Source organism: Dromiciops gliroides, chromosome 4 (assembly GCF_019393635.1).
Source record: "Dromiciops gliroides isolate mDroGli1 chromosome 4, mDroGli1.pri, whole genome shotgun sequence".
In the NCBI taxonomy this organism is placed as follows: domain Eukaryota; kingdom Metazoa; phylum Chordata; class Mammalia; order Microbiotheria; family Microbiotheriidae; genus Dromiciops; species Dromiciops gliroides.
Window position 1 is genome coordinate 183376928 of NC_057864.1, and position 17908 is coordinate 183394835.

Genomic DNA, 17908 nt, shown 5'->3' on the forward strand with positions numbered 1-17908 from the left:
CAGAAACCTGACAGGACACAATAAGGTGGTGCCTGGTTGCCCTCTCTAGGGCGGGTACGAACAGGGGAGCAAGTTTTGGCAGGTCAGGCTGGGTTATGTGAAAGCAGCAGCAGCCAGGTAGAAAAGACCAAGAGCTCAAAAGCACCTGGGCCCAACTGGGAACAGGAGCTGGGATCCCGAATACCAGTGAGGAGTACTCATCACCTATCCACAGTTGGCAACAGCAGCTGAGGGCACAGGATTGGGAACACCCATTAGTTAAGAGGACAGAAAGGGCTGTCTGGACACTGCAATCATGCACTCTAATTGGTTCCATAAGTCTTCTACACATTAGAGACCTGATGCCCAAACTAAAAAACTGCCCTAAGGTAAATTAGGCACGGCTGACTTGGGCTGTGTATAGGGTAAAGTGCAGGGATGGGCATTCTGAGGTTATGCTCTATGGGAGAGGTGAGGTAGTACCAACCCTAGGCAATGCCCCACCCCTGTTTACTGTGCCATGGTCTAGGGTGGAGCTGGGGAAAGCAGGGAGTGGTGGCAGGATTGAACCAAAAGCATATACATGTCTATGCATGTGCATACGGGGTACATGTGTGCCAGAATGTGTTCACAGATACAGCCATGAAGAACCACGTGTTAGTGGATTTTTGAGGGAGGCGAGCAGAAGTGAGCATGTGTGGCCAAGGAGATCCAACAGCAATCTGGAGGTTGGTCTCCTGGACCCTTTCTGTAGGATACCAGAATACCCAAGGACAATGGCTACAATGGGGCAGCGGGAGTGGGCTGAAGCTCTGGAGGCAGCAGCTCTGTGTGAGCAAAGTGAGGGAGAGCTCCTCCCTTCTCGAGGCTGTTACCAGATTAATCTAGTTGCCTTGGCAACCTCCCTGGGCAGGATTTGGGATTGTCAGCCAGGGAGGGCAAAGGATAGGGATGGAGACTGTTTAGGAAAAGCAGGGAGCCTGGAGAATAGGACATTTCTGGAACCTGGGAAAGATGGATCTCCCTAACTCTAAAGAGCCCAGCCCAAACAGGCAGCCTGCCCCTTACTTGATAGTGGTGACAAAAAATGGTTTCAAGGAAGGACATTCCTAGGATAGGCCAAATCCCAAAATTACCATGTCTAAAGGCTCGGCCCTTAGCTTTCCCAAAGGAGTTTGGACACAATTACCTAAGGCCAGCTGACCATCCACAGTTCCCCTCAATTCTTTCTGCTGAGACACCAAGCTGGGAGGGTGCTAAAAGCTAGGGGCTTTGCTGAGCTTGGGTTTCTTCTTGCCAAGCTGGTTACCAGGGCAACGGAGAAATGGGCTCTAACTAAAGGGCTGAGAAAGCTGAAGAGGGGTGTAGAAGCACCTCACAGTCATTCCTCCCTCAGTCTGGCTATTAATCCTTAAACACTCTCCCCACCCCCTTAACAGGATACACGGTCCATCCCGACCACAGTGAGTCAAAGGAAAAGGTGGACTTCAAGGAATGAAGCCTGTCGTTGCCCAACAGGGGGCAGAGCTGAGGGGCTCAGAGACATCATGAAGTTTCAATTTGAGGATGCAGTGAACACAACTGGGTTTAGGTAATGCTAGTTCCACACCAAGCTCTCTGGTGCCCATTCTGAAGCATCCTACTGCACCCATATAGAATGGTAGTTTTCTATATGGAACAATGAGCTGCACCAGATGACTGGTAACTGCTTCCCCTCCCTTTCATCTGCATAAAGTATAGACCTTAGATTAAGTGGAGGGATTCCTTTAGCTCAAAGGATGAGATTACCCCAGCCCCAGACTTTGAGCAGGACAAGGTAGCTGTACTGCCACCTGGTGATCAACCCCCCAAAGCATTCAGGACACTGGCCATACAAGGATCCCATAGCTAACTCCTACCCTCTACCCTGGGAGGTTTCTCAGCAGTTCTCTGTCTCCCCATCACACCTCTCCACAACCCTGGCATCCCAAGAGCTAGCGGCATGGTCAGAGGAAATGCTGAGTCAGGCCCCCAGACAGTGTCAACAGACTTCCTCACTTCTTTTTTTTTTGGCAGGGCAATAGGGGTTAAGTGACTTGCCCAGGGTCACACAGTTAGCAAGTGCCAAGTGTTTGAGGCCGGATTTGAATTCAGGTACTCCTGAATCCAGGGCCGGTGCTTTATCCACTGCGCCACCTAGCTGCCCCAACTTCCTCACTTCTGAAGATCTTGATTTCACTGAGGCTTGTTAAGAACAATGATTTCCCTCCCCACAATCAATAAGTATGTGGATGTTGCTTTAAGACCTAGTCCCATTCAATTAGGGTACCGTAGTGGAAAGAGGGATAGTTCTGGAGTTTAAGGACCTGGGTTCAAATCCCCATCTCTGACACTACATGGGTCTTTTGAAAAGTCACAATCTCTGAACCCCTTACCTCATCTGTAACTAAATGAGATCAGAGTGAGGTCCCTGCCTACCCTAGATCTAGGATTCTATGAATTCCTTCGCATCCCCAATTACGACTAATGGAAAACAATCAAGATAGTCAGATTTCCCATCTAAAATTTATCATCAGGAAGTCACAATGTAGATCACAAATAAACACTCCTCAGAACAACAAAAAAGAAAAAAGAAAATCCCAGAGAAAAAACACATGGTTCAATAGACATAACCATCACAGTGTTATAAGGTCTGGGAGACTGGTCATGTGGCCCTTGGGCTCAAGGCAGCAACACAACAGCCTATAAAAGGTGCAACCACCAGTTAGCTTCTAACAGAGCGGTTCTTCTTAAATATGTCAAGTAGGAGGGAAATGGCTGAGTCGGCACCTGCTGCCCCCACCCCCCCCAGCCACCATATACTTTTTGATTGAGCCCATGGCCAAGATGACCTGCAGTGACCAAGCCAGCTGCTGAAAAGCAAAAGAGACTAGACAGACAGTGACTATGCTGAGGTGAAATGGCTACCACATTCCGGTTTTGTAGCAAGTTGGGGGTAGCGGCCAAGTAGCCCTTGGCAACTGCAGATATGAAGTCTTCTGCAGAGGCAGATGGGTTAAGTTGCCCTGAGCCCACGAAGCACCTGGTTACCTTTTGGCCTTGAGCCTGGCTGCTATGCCACCCCCCCTTTTTTAAAATTGAAAGGGAGGCTATCAAAGTATGAAAGGAAGTAAAACCTGCTGTGAGCATGGTATACAGGTTTCAGGGCCAAGTGAACAGGAGCAACTTGGAGCTACTTGATTGAGAGTGTGACCCTCAGAAGCAGTTGCCTGGAGGGAGGCATTGGTCTGTAGCAAATGGGGGTGGGAGGAAGGAGGCTCAAGGCCCTCCAGTTCTTCCTGCTTTGTTGCATTGTTTTGCCCTAGGCACTATGAAGAGATAGCCCTAAGGATGGTTATGGGAGGGGAAGGAAGAGAATAGCATTATCCTATCCTCCCCACTCCCAGGAGCACCTGATCTATTGCCTCTCTCCAAAAGTAGAGAAATTGCACCTATCTTATCTAAAATCCATCACAGCAGATAGTGGCTTCCAAAATCCCTAAAAGCTGAAAATGGAAGGTAGGGCACTTTCCTTCCTGGGCCTTTCTCAATGCTAAACTCTGCTGAGAGCTCTATGTCCATGGGGTTAGGAAGAGTTAGAATTTAAAAAACAGACAAGAACAACAAGAAGAGAAACCAACAAAACCAAAGAAAGACCAGCTCCTGTGAGGACCCTGGGTAGGGAAAGAGCTGGCTGGGTACATTCATTTTCATCTGGGAGGGAAATGGTGGAGAACCTAAAGGGAACCCAGAGGAGTTGGTAAACTGACTAGAATGAATTCATTTCATTTTTTTTTAAAGGAAAAAGGAAGAATATTAAACAGCAAGCAAAGTGTTTTCATTCAACATCTTAAACAAGGAAAGGACAAGAAGGTGCCCACCATGGGAAGGAAGGACATTTCAATCCCAGGGCAGGATGGAAGGAGGGGAAGATCAGCAGCAGAGACATGAGCTTCTAGGTCTAGAGGACAAGGGTACATGAGCTGGCTGGCTGACTGGGGCCTTCCCTGCCCTGAGTACAGACAGCCATTCCCACTGGAGGAGAAAGGTGTCCTTATTTTCCCATCAAAGCCTATTCCCAAGAAGAGGTAAGGCTGTTTTTCATTCTGGGTGTGTAACAAGTCTGCCTGCTGATGGGGGCCACAATTTCATCAGAGCACTCCCAAGCAGCAGGTGGCCTGACGTATCTTTCGTCTTCTGAGTTCTCACTTCTGCTGTTCTGAAAGGAGTAGGGAAAAAAGGAAAAACCACCACAAGCATTAATAGACTTTCCTGGGCCAACCACAGGATGTTTTTTTGTTTGTTTGTTTTTTAGGCAGGGCAATGAGGATTAAGTGATACAGGATGTTTTAAGAGAGCCAGACAGACCACTAAAGACCATATAGTAGAGTGATGTGCTATGAGAATCCTGATACCAAACCCCTAGGACTGGCTCTGCTGCACTGCACCAGGCTCAAATTTCCCCCTTTCCTGGTAAGGACAGGCTATGCCTTCTCTCGCCTTTTCTGTACCCAGATCCCACTGCCCACATTATTTCCCCACTCCACCAGGTTTTGCCATGTTAATAATGGACTCTACCGGGACAGCTAGGTGGCCCAGTGGATAAAACACTGGCCCTGGATTCAGGAGGACCTGAGTTCAAATCTGAACTCAGACACTTGACACTTACTAGCTGTGTGACCCTGGGCAAGTCACTTAACCCTCATTGCCCTGCAAAAACAAAAACAACAACAACAAAATGGACTCTACCTCCTCAATTAGGCTCCAGGGGGGCCCTAAGTAACAAAGTTAAAGCCAGTTCAATCAAGAAAGTACTAGTGGATTCAAGATGCCTTTTAGTTTTTCCCTAGATTTACCAACTATCCCATGAAACTGACTATAAGAGAGTATTAGGGGCAGCTAGGTGGCGCAGTGGCTACAGCACTGGCCCTGGATTCAGGAGGACCTGAGTTCAAATCTGACCTGAGCCACTTGACACTTACTAGCTGTGTTGACCCTGGGCAAGTCACTTAACCCCAATTGCCTCACCAAAAAAAACCAAACAAACAAACAGAGTATTAGTAGGCATGCCTGGAAGCCCCATTTTCATTTTTAAAAAAGAGAGAGGCTGGCAAATATAAGGATTTTGTTACCTTAAAGCAAAAGTATGACAGTGTTTCATCAGGTCATATTTATACTTACTTTTTATGTGGTGTTAGATTTTAAGTATTTAGAAATCCAAATTAACTGGAACCTCTGCTTACAACCTGAAATAAAAAGCTAGAGTTTGGTATCAGGTAAAACATACCAGGAACTTCTCTAGGTTCCCACCCAAGGCCAGGGAAAGTATGTTGGGGAAAGGAGGGGCACAGTGATATGTGGCTGGAACCCTAAGCTAGCTTAGGAGCTCCTATACCTCAGGTGGTGGGGGCTTGATGGTGACGGGCTGGGATGTCCGCCTCGGGGGAGAAGGTTTCGGCTGCACCTGTTGCTGGACTGGGTTATAATAGGTTACTCCTCCATACACCTGAGACTGAGCCTAAGGTCCGACATAGCAAGGAGGTAAAAAGGAAAATTGGTTAACTTAGAACAAATGAAAGTAAACAATTGACATAAAAAAAGAATCCAGGGGGAGGCTAGGTGGCGAAGTGGATAAAGCACCGGCCCTGGATTCAGGAGGACCTGAGTTCAAATCCGACCTCAGACACTTGACACTTACTAGCTGCGTGACCCTGGGCAAGTCACTTAACCCCCATTGCCCCGCAAAAAAAAAAAAAAGAATCCAAATAAACTGTCTTTAGAAATTATGGAGGTTTTCAACAATTGCTTAAAAATGACTTAATTTTTGTCTCCCTTAGGCTCTAAGAAACCCAGAGCTGTTTCCTATATTTGGGTTGTCCATGGAGATTTTGTGATTACCGACTGCTTCGATTAAGATTCCTTAAGCCCCTGGCCAGGAATGGGAGTTGTAGGACTTCAAGCCATCTAGTCCAACTGGTACCTGAACAAGACCTTCTATAGCAAATTCTTCTGAGTGATCATTCCTGCCTTCCCCTGAAGGAGAAGCAATTACCTCTTAAAGCAGCTCATTCTACCTAAAGATAGCTGCTAGAAAGCCATTTCCTATAGTAAACCTAAACCCACCTCTCTGAAACTTTCACCCATTGCTCTTCATTCTGGCTTCAGAGACAAAAGTAAGTTTCTTCCTTTCCTAATTATAAGCCCTTTCAATACTTGGAGCCAAGCTAAATGTCTGCAGGTCCTTCAGTCAGTCTTGGCATGATCTTGGGCTCTTAATTAACCTGATCACACTCTTCTGGAGCCTCTTCAGTTTATCAGCCTTTCTCACAACTGTGGTGCCCAGTGGTCTCATGCTAGGTCATATATCAAGAGGTCATTCCTTCTTCTTTTTTTTTTTTGCAGGACAATTAGGGTTAAGTGACTTGCCCAGGGTCACACAGAGCTAGTAAGTGTCGAGTGTCTGAGGCCAAATTTGAACTCAGGTCCTCCTGAATCCAGGGCTGGTGCTCTATCCACTGTGCCACCTACCTGCCCCCTCAGTCATTTCTTCTGAAATTTCAAAAAAACTCATTTCTGTGGCACTTTATCACCATCCTGATATCAATAGCTTCCTGTTCAATAGCTTCTGGTGCATCTCACCTTCCCTACCAGACTAAGCTGCAACTGATTCTTACTTATCTTCACATCCATGACAACACCTGGTGTGGGACAGCTTGGCACACAGGTGTTTGATAAATATCTTGAATGAATACAGATGAGGAAATGCCATACAGTTAAACAGCAAACATTTATGAACTGCCTATTTATTGTGTGAAAGGCATTCTGGCCCTGAGTGGATCTTGCCACTAACCAAAAAGTTTAAATGGAAAAATAAGAAAAGAAACTGGATAGGGACTAACAGGTGGTACAACAGACTATCCACAGGATGTCTTAGTGCCTTACAGATCCTGATATTTATCAAGGAAGTTGCATCTCCATCATGGGGAATTTGAGCATAGTGTTACAATTTGCTAGTCACCTTACCTGGGTGTTAGGGTACAGGTGAGGAGGTGGGGGAGGGGGCAGTGCCCCTGGGGCATAGGGATAGCTGGGACTGCCGAAGTTCATGACCCCTGGAGCGGAGAAGTAGGTAGGGGCAAGCAGCTGCTGGGGTGGTGGCTGTCCTGGGGACATGGACACTGGTGGGGGGTACAGACCCGGGTTAGGCAGAGGTGCTGGTGTCTGATGGGGATGTAAACCTGGACAGAAAGAATGGAATAAATACTGAAGTAAGGGATGAGAATACTCTTTTTGTGATAGTTCATAAATCTGCTGGTCACAAAGAGAGATCAAAAATAACATCACTCTCCTAAGCTATTCAGGACTGTTCCAAGAGGCTAATTAATTAGATTTTGGTCTCTTTAATTAATGGCAAAAGGACCAGGTCCCACAAAGCAGCCCCCAGGATGTCTCCTACACTCCTACCTTCTGCAAGGGAAATTAAGGGTACAAACTTACCAGGGTGGGGGAGGTGCATTTCTGGTTGTACAATCATGCCCTGAGGAGGCATTGGTGTAGGGCTGTCACTGTGGGTGTAGATTGGTCCCTGGAACTGCACTGCAAGAGATCACAGGGGAATTCAGTAATAGGGATTCTCATTTCCAATGTCACATGGGCAAATCCTCTTGCCCTTCAAACAATAAAGACTCTTGTCAAGATTTTCTCAGTGTTCTATCTGGAAAAACAAAACAGGCAACTTCCTGATGCCCACATTTAGGTGTTGGAGGGAAAAAGCTGTCCGAGAATCTACTCTCGATTCAGAATCAGCACTCTGATAAGAAACCTAGCTAAGAGGTAAGTTTGAAACTCACATGGGTCATAGTAGTGCCCTTCCATGATACTGATGTGTACAGGGGGGGCAGGTGGCTCAGGGACAGGTCTCTGACGCTGGGATGAATATCGTTTGGCTCGACTACCTGGAACACTCTGAAAGAGAGAAATATAAAGGTGGGGTGAAAGATGGCTCTTGAAGTCCTATTTCTACTCCTCCCCACCTCCCACCCTCTAGTCCAGTAAACTGTGCAAGAGACAACAACTGAAACAAAGGCCTCTCCTGGACATGCCTGTGACAGTAGAGAGGGAGAGCCTGCAGGGGAAACACTAACTCCAGGGTTACTTCTTGGTCCTATCAATGCTACAGTTTGGGTTAAAAGAGGGAGTCAAACTGAAAATTAAACAGCCCCCCCTCCACGATTTCCCATCCCTCTTCTTTACCATTTCTTCCATACGGTTAAACTGAGGTGGAGGGCCTGCTCCCAGGTGCATATGGTTGGGAATACCTGAAACACACACACACAAAACCCGCTCATTGGAGAGTAAAAGACAGACACAAACACAGCATTCTATAGGATGGTACCAGGCAAGGGGTGGGTTGTAGACTCCAGCACCGGCAATAGTTCTTTCCCTTTGAACTGGTACCAGAGACTATCCCTTCAAAGCATTTCTGCTTTCCGTTAACACCAGTTCTAGCAAATCACCCCTTCTCCTGTTAGCATGACATAACAATGAGGACCACTCAGAAAGGCAAGTCAGTGTCCTGACCAATTCTGGAATGTTTTGTTTTGTTGTTTCTTTCTCAATGGGGGGGGGGGAAGGGGGGAGAGAAGAGAGGGGAGAGAATGAAGAGCTGAAAATAAAATATTTTTAAAATGAAAAAAAAAATTAGAAAAGAAAGTTCAGTAAGGAAGCACATGTTTAAACTTTTCTTATTATTATTTCACTGCATTAAACCTTAGGCTGTAATAATTAGCTCAAGACAACAAACAGGCAAACCCTGAACACTATTAATTTGGGGGTCACAACTGGAAAAGGGGAGGTGTGTTTTGTCAATCTACATATCCTGACCACATCCTAGATCTGGAGCCATTTTTTTGTTTTGTTTTGTTTGGTTTGGGGTTTGTTTTTTTTTAGTGAGGCAATTGGGGTTAAGTGACTTGCCCAGGGTCACACAGCTAGTACATGTTAAGTGTCTGAGGCCGAATTTCAACTCAGGTCCTTGTGAATCCAGGGCCAGTGCTCTATCCACTGCGCCATCTAGCTGGCCCTGGAGCCATTCTTATTCAGGGAAATCATGTAAGTTCTTAAGATTTTACCTAGTCCCCGACTGGAAAAGGCCGACCATCTGATGGAAGATGTACTTTCCTCCTTTGCCAATTCTCTAGTCCCAACCAAGACAAGGGTTCCATATCTTGCTTGGGTGGGAGCTGTCACAATTCTCATTGGAAAAGTGAAGAGATGAGGATTCCTAAACTCTAAGCTGTTGTGAGGCACCGTCAGGGACCAAAGAGGTCACTCATGTCCAGCCATCTAGTGGCAGAGGAAGGACTGAAATGACCACTGGAGGGCACACTTTAGCAGTGGGGAAAGCCTGACTTGTTTGTAAACAGGAATATAGGATGTTCTTCCAAAAGGAATTAAAAGATACTAACTCAAATTTAGGAGAGTAGTTTCTCCTGAGAAAACCACCCTCTAGTCATTAGCCTAAAAGGGCATAGATTTTTTCTCTTTATCTACAGTACCCAATTATAGAACTCTGAATACTAGAAGTGAATACTGTTAAACAATTGATATATTCTTCAAACACACAAGTATACAGGGCTTCTCAAACTTTTTCCACTTGTGACCTCTTTTCGACCTAGAAATTTTTATACCACCCCAGGTAGACAGGTATATAAAACAGATATACATAACCTTTTACTGTTGCCAAATTTTTTGAGAACCACCCCCCCTGCCCCTCCACATTCAGTTACAGTTTAAGAAGCTTTGTTTTCGAGTACCAGGCTAAAAATGATCACCTGGGAGACTTTAACCAGTCATATTTGCCTCATCTCCAAGATTTCCATGTCCCATCATCTAACTTTCCTGAGGCAAAGGAAAAAGTTGGTCATCCATCCTTGAATTACTTACCTCGAAGCTCCCTTGGTTGTAGATATTGAGGCTGCCCTGGGCTCCAATTTTGTTCTGTCAAATTCAGTTGGGTCATGTCTTGCTCGAGTGTCCCTGTGCTGGAATCCGCTGGGGCCTCCCAATTCCCAGTCTTTGAGGGTGGGGGTGGTGGTGGTGGGGATGGGGGTGGTGGTGGGGTAGTTGCAGGGGGTGGAGGTGCAGGGGCTGGCCCCTCCGAAGGTGGCGGCACTTCCTCTGCTAACTTGCTTGCATCTCCAGCTTTGTTTCTGGATCTTCTTGCTCGAGAGTAGGACTTCTTCTCAACTGGTCTGTCTGGGGGTGGTGGTACAGTTTCAGGGGGAGGGGGAGGAGGTTCAAAAATTGCTTCCTCTTTTTCAGGGCTGCTGCTAAGCATACGGGAAGACTCCACTTCGGGAGACAGGTCCCTAGATGATGTGTACTCCAGGCGCCTAGAACGATAACCATTTTCATGCCTAACAGAGTCATTAGAGCGAATGCTACGAGGCCCACCATTTTCTGCAGACCTAAATCCAGTCCTTCCTTCCTTGTAGCCTCCAGATCGGGAATAGTTCCTAGATGTAGGCATTCTGCCTGTACCAGCAGCATTACGATTGATGAATGTTCTTGGTGGCAAGGAGGATCCCCCGGAGCCTTGGTGACGGGGAGGCTTATTTGGCCGGTCATCGTCCCAGTTAGGCTCCCTCTGTGGAGAACTTCCAAACCTGGACGGGTAGGAGCAAAAAAACATTAAGACCTAGTGATGAAAGGGACTACCCTCCTGGGGCTTATAGGACCACACCTTCTTCTTCAATGGTGCTACAATTTCTGACTGCATGAATGGTGGTAGTAAAGAAGAGAAAGGCCCCTATCTGAAAATTTTCAATAATCCTAACTTCAAGCCATTCCTCACCTGGGTTTACGGAGTCTCCGAGGTTTGATATCATCAGGGTTGTGAGCTGATCGAATATCATAACCATAGAGGGCTATGAGCTCCTGCCGAGACTTGGGTGCTTGTTCATCCTCTCTGAACTTGTCATGTTCCCACCGGCCCTCATCCTTCCACAGCTTCCGCTGACGTCCTTTCGGTCTAGACAAAAAGGAAAAGAATATTTCTAGCTTGTAGGGCCTACCAAGCTGAAAGATGCTTTGAAGAGGCATGGTGTGTCTCCCCTGAGAAGAGCTAGAATATTGATGAAAGAAAATAAACATCACCTGGCTTAGTCTCCCAGCCTCCCAGTCAGAGCAGGTAGGCCTCCTGGAGATCAGGGCAATCCCAATGCCAAGTCCTTTTATTAGACTATAAATTCTACAAAGGGGAGGACCACATCTTATCTAAACTTTGCAACTTCCTCAGGCACTTAAGAAATCTTTGTTGAATAAACAGCTCTTTGGAATATAGCCTGCTAGCTCAGCTGTGGCAACATTTAAAAAAATGTAATCTGAACAGCAACTCAAGCCTCCCTGCGCATTTCTCCTAAAATAAAGAAGCAACTAGATCTTAGCAAATCCTTTTTGAAAAAGCCCCCTCCATGGGGTGGCTAGGTGGCGCAGTGGATAAGGCACCAGCCTTGGATTCAGGAGGACCTGAGTTCAAACCCAGCCTCAGACACTTACTAGCTGTGTGACCCTGGGCAAGTCACTTAACCCCCACTGCCCTGCCAAAAAAAAAAAAAAAACCAAAACCACGAAAAAGCCCCCTCCTAAGTGCTACCTGACTTCTTCTTCTTGGGTTTGGCCTCGGAGATCATGCTCAAAGAAGAGGCCTTTCCTGGGAATGTAGGCAGGGTTCTTCCGATCTTCATCATCATCCAAATGCTTTGAGACCTTTTTACCCACCTTGTTTTCTACAGGTTCTGTGCTCTCCTAAAGGGGAAGCAAAAGGACTCTTTATTTCTCCAAGCTAGTGATAATTTATCTGGCCTTAAAGTGAAATGTCCCTTAGTAGGTACCTACTTGCCCATCTCCACTTTGTCTCTCTCCAGTCACAGTGCCTTTTGGGTCAGGCTTTTCTTCTCCCTTCTCTTCTTTTGCCAAAGAATTAGCAGCATCATTTGCTTCTGACTTTAACTCCACCTTGGAACTTTCCTCTTCACTGTAATCTTCCTCTCCCTGAAAAGACATTGTCCTTATTACTTCCTAAGGGGAAATCAGGAAGAACCTGCACCTTGGGAAACCAATCCTTTTGATAAACACCAACAGTATAGTTAGTTGAAGTTGAAAGCTAAATACTTTTCTTATCTCCTTCTCATCTGCCAAACTGGAGCAGAAGCTTTGTGAAAGTGAAATGCTAGGTTGTGCAGTGGATAAAGCACTGGCCTTGGATTCTGGAGAACCTGAGTTCAAATCTGTTCTCAGACACCTGACACTTACTAGCTGTGTGACCTTGGGTAAGTCACTTAACCCTCACTGCCCCACAAAAAAAAGGGGGAAAAAAAGAAAGTGAAATGCTAAGTTTTAGTTTTTTTGGAATTCATTCTAGTACCTAAGACATACTGGAACATTCAACAAAGAATTATCAATTAATTAATTACCTCTCTAGATTAGGTGGGGTTTTTTGGAGGGGGTGAGGGGAGACAACTGGGGTCAAGTGACACAACTAGTAAGTGTATGAGGTCAGGTTTGAACTCAGGTTGTCCTCCTGAATCCAGGGCTGGTGCTCTATCCATTGTACTACCTACCTAGCCCCCCAGATCAGGTGTTCTTAACCTGGAGTCTGTGAACTTTTTTTTTTTTTTTTGGTGAGGCAACTGGGGTTAAGTGACTTGCCCAGGGTCATACAGCTAGTAAGTGTCAAGTGTCTGAGGCCGGCTTTGAACTCAGGTCCTCCTGACTCCAGGGCCGGTGCTCTATCCACTGTGCCACCTAGCTGCCCCTGTGAACTTGTTTTTAAAAAACATATTAATAACTGTATTTCATCAGAATTGGCTTCCTTTGTAATCCTATATATTTTATTCATTTAAACACATTCTGAGAGATAGCTAGGTGGTAAAGTAGATAAAACACTGGCCTTGGATTCAGGAGGATCTGAGTTCAAATCTGACCTCAGACACTTGACACTTACTAGCTGTGTGACCCTGTACAAGTCATTTAACCACAACTGCCCTGAGCAAAAAAAATAAAATAAACACATTCTGAGAAGGGTTTCATATACTTCACCAGATTGCCAAAGGGGACCACAACCCAAGAAAAGTTAGGAATCTCCACTCCAGATCAATAAATTAGTGCTTACACAACTGTTTTACCCAAACTTCAGACACAAAGCATAAGTTCTCCCTTTTGAAATGATTTAGAACATTTTAGTCGGAATGAACAGATGCTAAAAATGTCCATGAAACAAGTAAAAATTCACTATTCAATAGCATGATGAGTCTAACAGCCTTTCTGAAAAAGTCCCCCATCTTTACCATCTTCCTATATCCAGCTGACAAGAAATCAACTCTCCTTTATTACCTCAGTGGATGGCTAGCATCCACTTTTCTGCCCGGTACTACAACCCCTACCAATTCTCAGCCTGAACTTTTAAAAATTCTGCTTGCTGTACATGTGACCTTTCTTCACTATGCCCCATACAGAGTGCCTGAAACTTTGCTTTGACCAGAATCAAACACCCTAAAATAGTACCTGCATGATTAATGAGGTAACTATTTTACACTCTGACTCCAGTCTGTAGCTGAATGTCAAATGAGACGGCTCTTTTATTCAGGATTCAGAAACTAATTTTGTTTTCAAAATACAAAAGGAGGACACAAATAGTACAGCGCTGAGGACGGTCCAAATTATACTACCCGACACCTAAGTGAAGCCAAAGTGCTGCCCTGGGGTTCCTTGGCTTTATCTTTCCTGTTGACCAACACCTCCAACACTAAGAGTCAGCTCAGGCTGTCACAATTACAATACATATCCTTCATTGCAAAGGCTTACATTCAAGGTGCATACAAGATTCCCAGGAAATAAAATAAGCTATGAAAGTTGTATCTCTAGGGTCGTCATCATCAAGAAGCATTGTGTAGGGGGCAGCTAAGTGGCGCAGTGGTAAAGCACCAGCCCTGGACTCAGGAGTACCTGAGTTCAAATCCAGTCTCAGACATTTGACACTTACTAGCTGTGTGATCCTGGGCAAGTCACTTAACCCCCATTGCCCCACCAAAAAAACCAAAAACAACAACAACAACAACAACAACAACAACAAAAAGAAGCATTGGGTAGTTGTGGAAAAAGCACCGGCATATGAAAAGACCTGGGTTCAAATCTCACTTCTGACCCTTACTTGTTATCTGACCGAGGGCAAGTCACTTATCTCTCAGAATCTCAATTTCCTATCTCTGTAGATGAAATACAAATATGTGTCAAGTTGTCCCTCAAATATTCTGAGGCCAGATTTGAACTCAGGTCCTCCTGAATCCAGGGCCAGTGCTTTATCCACTGAGCCACCTAGCCCCCTCTCACAACTCTTAAAAGTATAAGAGGAGAGGGAGGGAGAATTTGGAATTCAAAAATGTTTTTAAAATGTTTTTTTATGTATAACTGGGGAAAAATAAAACATTACATTTTTTAAAAGTATGACAGCAAGACATTATTATTTTAAGCAAAGTTATTACACAGAGAGTCCAAGCATGCTTATGACGTCCAATGGATACTTTAATTAACATGGAATTCCTAATCACATTGAAGACATGCTCATGACTGACCTCTGCAGCACTGAGGGAACACTCTCAGTCAGTATCATTCAGATCACGCCTTGAAGAAACTCAGAATCCTGCTGCTCTTATGGTGCCTAAGGTGGATAGCTTGGCTGGTAGAAGCTGGAATTGATATCACCAAGACAGCCAGCTTTATGGCAGATTAAAATGAATTACCTAAGCACCATAAGGCAACACTGAAAACTGAGGACAATCTGATGTTGTATCATCTAGGTATACCTAGGCTGTAGGTATACAACACCAGAGAAGATGCTTTATTTTATTTGTACCACTTCTTTTTTCCTAGAAAAGATCCTATTCATGTAGAATGATGGGGACTCATGCCAAACATCCCAGGATATGACCAAGTCAATTTCTGATGCTAAACAGGTTTTCTGAAGCACAAATGGAAAGTGGAACAGAAAGGCAACACCATTGTGACAGTAGCTTTGTATACAATGGATAACTGGTTGACTTGCAGGATTTGTAAGAGTTGTATGCAGACTCTAAAATGTTTGTTCGTGTACTACTAAAGAAAATATGTCGTACTCACTTCTGAATCCTCTGCACTTTCATAATCTGAGAGAACAGCTGAAAAGAACAAAGAAATCAGAGGTGAAACAAACCATCTGGACAAAGTAGCTATAAGCACACATACTATACAAAGGGTGACCTAATAAAGTTGCAGGCTTAATAGGAACAAACCTTCCTTGCTATTACAATTAACTTTACTGGTTTTTGTTTTTGTTTTTTTTTTCAGGGCAATGAGGGTTAAGTGACATGCCCATGGGGCAGCTGGGTGGTGCAGTGGATAGAGTACTAGCCCTGGAGTCCGGAGGACCTGAGTTCAAATCCGGCCTCAGACACTTAAACACTTACTAGCTGTGTGACCCTGGGCAAATCACTTAACCCCAATTGCCCCCCCCCCAAGTGACTTGCCCAGGATCACACCCTCCTGGTACTCTATCCACTGCGCCACCTAGCTGCCTCACAATTAACTTTAAACTATACAAAACAGGATGCAAGGAGCTTAAGCTAAGGAAATAGCCACATCCATGAAAGCAGTCTCAGGAAAGCAAGATAATTGGAGAGCAACTTTGCATCTGGGTGTGAGGTTGGTATCAAATCATCTGCTCATTGAGGGTAGAGTAGCCTCTACTTACCATCACCTTCTATGCAGTCTTCACTTTCCTGAATAAAAGAAGACATAGGGTGATTCTTGGTAGGTAGCTCTGCACTGAAATTCACTATTTCTACATTTCCTTCACCCACCTATGGACTTCCCCAGAAGATAAGCAGGAAAGCTATAGGAATATTGTGGGGTCCTGTCTGGCTCTTCATGATCCCATTTGGGGTTTTCTTGGCAAGGATACTGGAGTGGTTTGTCACTTCCTTCTCCAGAAGTAGTTGTTGCTATTCAGTCCTATCTGACTCTCTGTGACCCCATTTAGGGGTCAAAAGAAATCGAAGTGATTTGCCATTTCCTTCTCCAGCTCATTTGATAGAGGAAGAAACTGAGGCAAACATGGTTAAGTGACTTCCCCAGGGTCACATAGCTAGTAAGTGTCTGAAGTAGGATTTGAACTCAGGTCTTCCTGACTCCATGCTTGGCTTTCTATCCACTTCAACACCTAGCTGCTCTATGAGAATGTTGGCTCTTATTTACTGTTTATAAAAACAGGAGTATGGAGCAAGAGGCCCAAAAAACTGAGAAGGGGGTGGGGTGGAGTGGGGGACAAATCTGGAATTGGGAGAACCGGTGGAGGGGGAGAGGAAGGAATGGCAAATACGGGCACACCCCCTCCCCCTTTTTTCAAACCCATGGAGTGGCAGAAAAACAACAACAACAACTCGGCCTAGTCCTCTCGACTCAGTGGTGAAAAGAAAATTCTTTCCGAGGAGTGACCTCTCTGCCTCACTCCTTCAGGGGTCTAGCCCACAGCCCACCATCATCCCTCCCCTCCCCCTACCGCAGGCCCCGCCCCCCTGCTCTCCTCCCCTCTCCGTCCTCCTCCCCCCGCCCGTCGCTCCTCGCTCGGCCCGGACGGGCCCTGGGCCCCGCTCACTCACACACTCCGACTCGTCGGGGCTCCGGAGACCGCCTCCCTCCGCCCGCCGCGAGTTGAGGCCCCCGGATCGGCCCCCGCGCATCGAGGAAGAGGAACCTCCACCGGGCCCGCCGCCTCCGCCGCCCCCGCCCCGGGAACCGGCGCTATCCGAGCCCGAGGCTCCGGACTCCTCGTCCTCCGTATCCTGCGAGGCGCGCTGCCGCCGTCGGTCGGCCATCTTGCGGAGAACCGACCCCCGTCCGGGCTTCCGCGCTCCCTCGCTCGATCGCGAGTTACCCGATTCCCCCCCGCCGCCCGCCAGCCCGTCAGCCTGTCTGCCGCGCCCGTTCGCAGGGGCCTCTGGGAGACTGAAGCTCCGCGGAGAGGGAGAGCAGACGACTACGAAACCCAGCATGCTCTGCGCCAGGACCCCGTCGTCCCTCTTCACTTCCGGTCTCATGGGGGCGCTCCGCAACTTAAAACCAGTGTTTTTAGAAGTTGGTGCAAGGACAAGTGGTGCAGTGGTTGTATGTGTGTGGTGAGGGGTGGGGCTAGGAGAGAGGGTTTGTTCCTTGCAGGCACAGCGCTTGCGCGCACGGGCCCCAGCCTTCCTGGGCGGCTTTTCGGCCTGCCAAAGAGGAACTAGCCGGCATTCCTCCAATGCGGAGACCTCCCCGCCCTACTCCGGCCATCTTCTAAGCCAGTCTGTCTACGGCTGAAAGCTTGGAGAAGCGATCTGCGGGCTCTGAACACCGTGATCATGATTTTCATTTTCCATGACTTCCAGTCTCTTTGCCATGTTGGTAAAAGAATTGCCTTAGCGTCGCCCCCTGAAAGCCATCCACCCAGTAGGGACACCCAAGCGAGTTTGATCTGCAGTCGAGCTGAGCCAAGGTCCAAGGAAGCCCTGTTATTTTGAAAGAACTCAGTCCCCATTGAGATTATTTGTATGGATGTGTGGATGTCTAGGCGCACCTCCATGACTGCCAATTCTATATTCCTCCCTGCTCCGCCTCCACAAAGGCTAGACAAGGAACAAAGTGAAGGACCTTTTTTTACATTTTGAGGGTGTCATTGCCGGACTTGGGGCTGTCCAGATCTGTCCAATTTTCCCTTTTTCCTATGGACCGTTATTTTACTGGATAGTCTTTATGCCACTTCTTTAGGTCACAGTTGGGGGGGGGAGAGGGAGAGAGAGAGAGGGAGAGAGGGAGAGAGAGAGAGAGAGAGAGAGAAAGA

At 46.4% G+C, this 17908-nt stretch overlaps 1 protein-coding gene across 1 annotated transcript; it reads right to left on the reverse strand.

The window, feature by feature from the left end:
* Positions 1 to 2504: 2504 nt before the first annotated feature.
* Positions 2505 to 16991, reverse strand: CASC3 (CASC3 exon junction complex subunit). The gene is made up of 14 exons (XM_044002792.1): positions 16692 to 16991; positions 15785 to 15812; positions 15175 to 15212; positions 11896 to 12051; positions 11654 to 11805; positions 10853 to 11029; positions 9943 to 10664; positions 8251 to 8315; positions 7848 to 7962; positions 7495 to 7593; positions 7021 to 7235; positions 5393 to 5515; positions 5179 to 5243; positions 2505 to 4216 (listed from the first exon to the last, which is right to left on the reverse strand). Exons 1-13 carry the CDS (start codon positions 16905 to 16907, stop codon positions 5220 to 5222), a joined length of 2130 nt encoding a protein of 709 aa, XP_043858727.1. The 5' UTR covers positions 16908 to 16991; the 3' UTR covers positions 2505 to 4216; positions 5179 to 5219.
* Between the last annotated feature and the right edge of the window lie 917 nt (positions 16992 to 17908).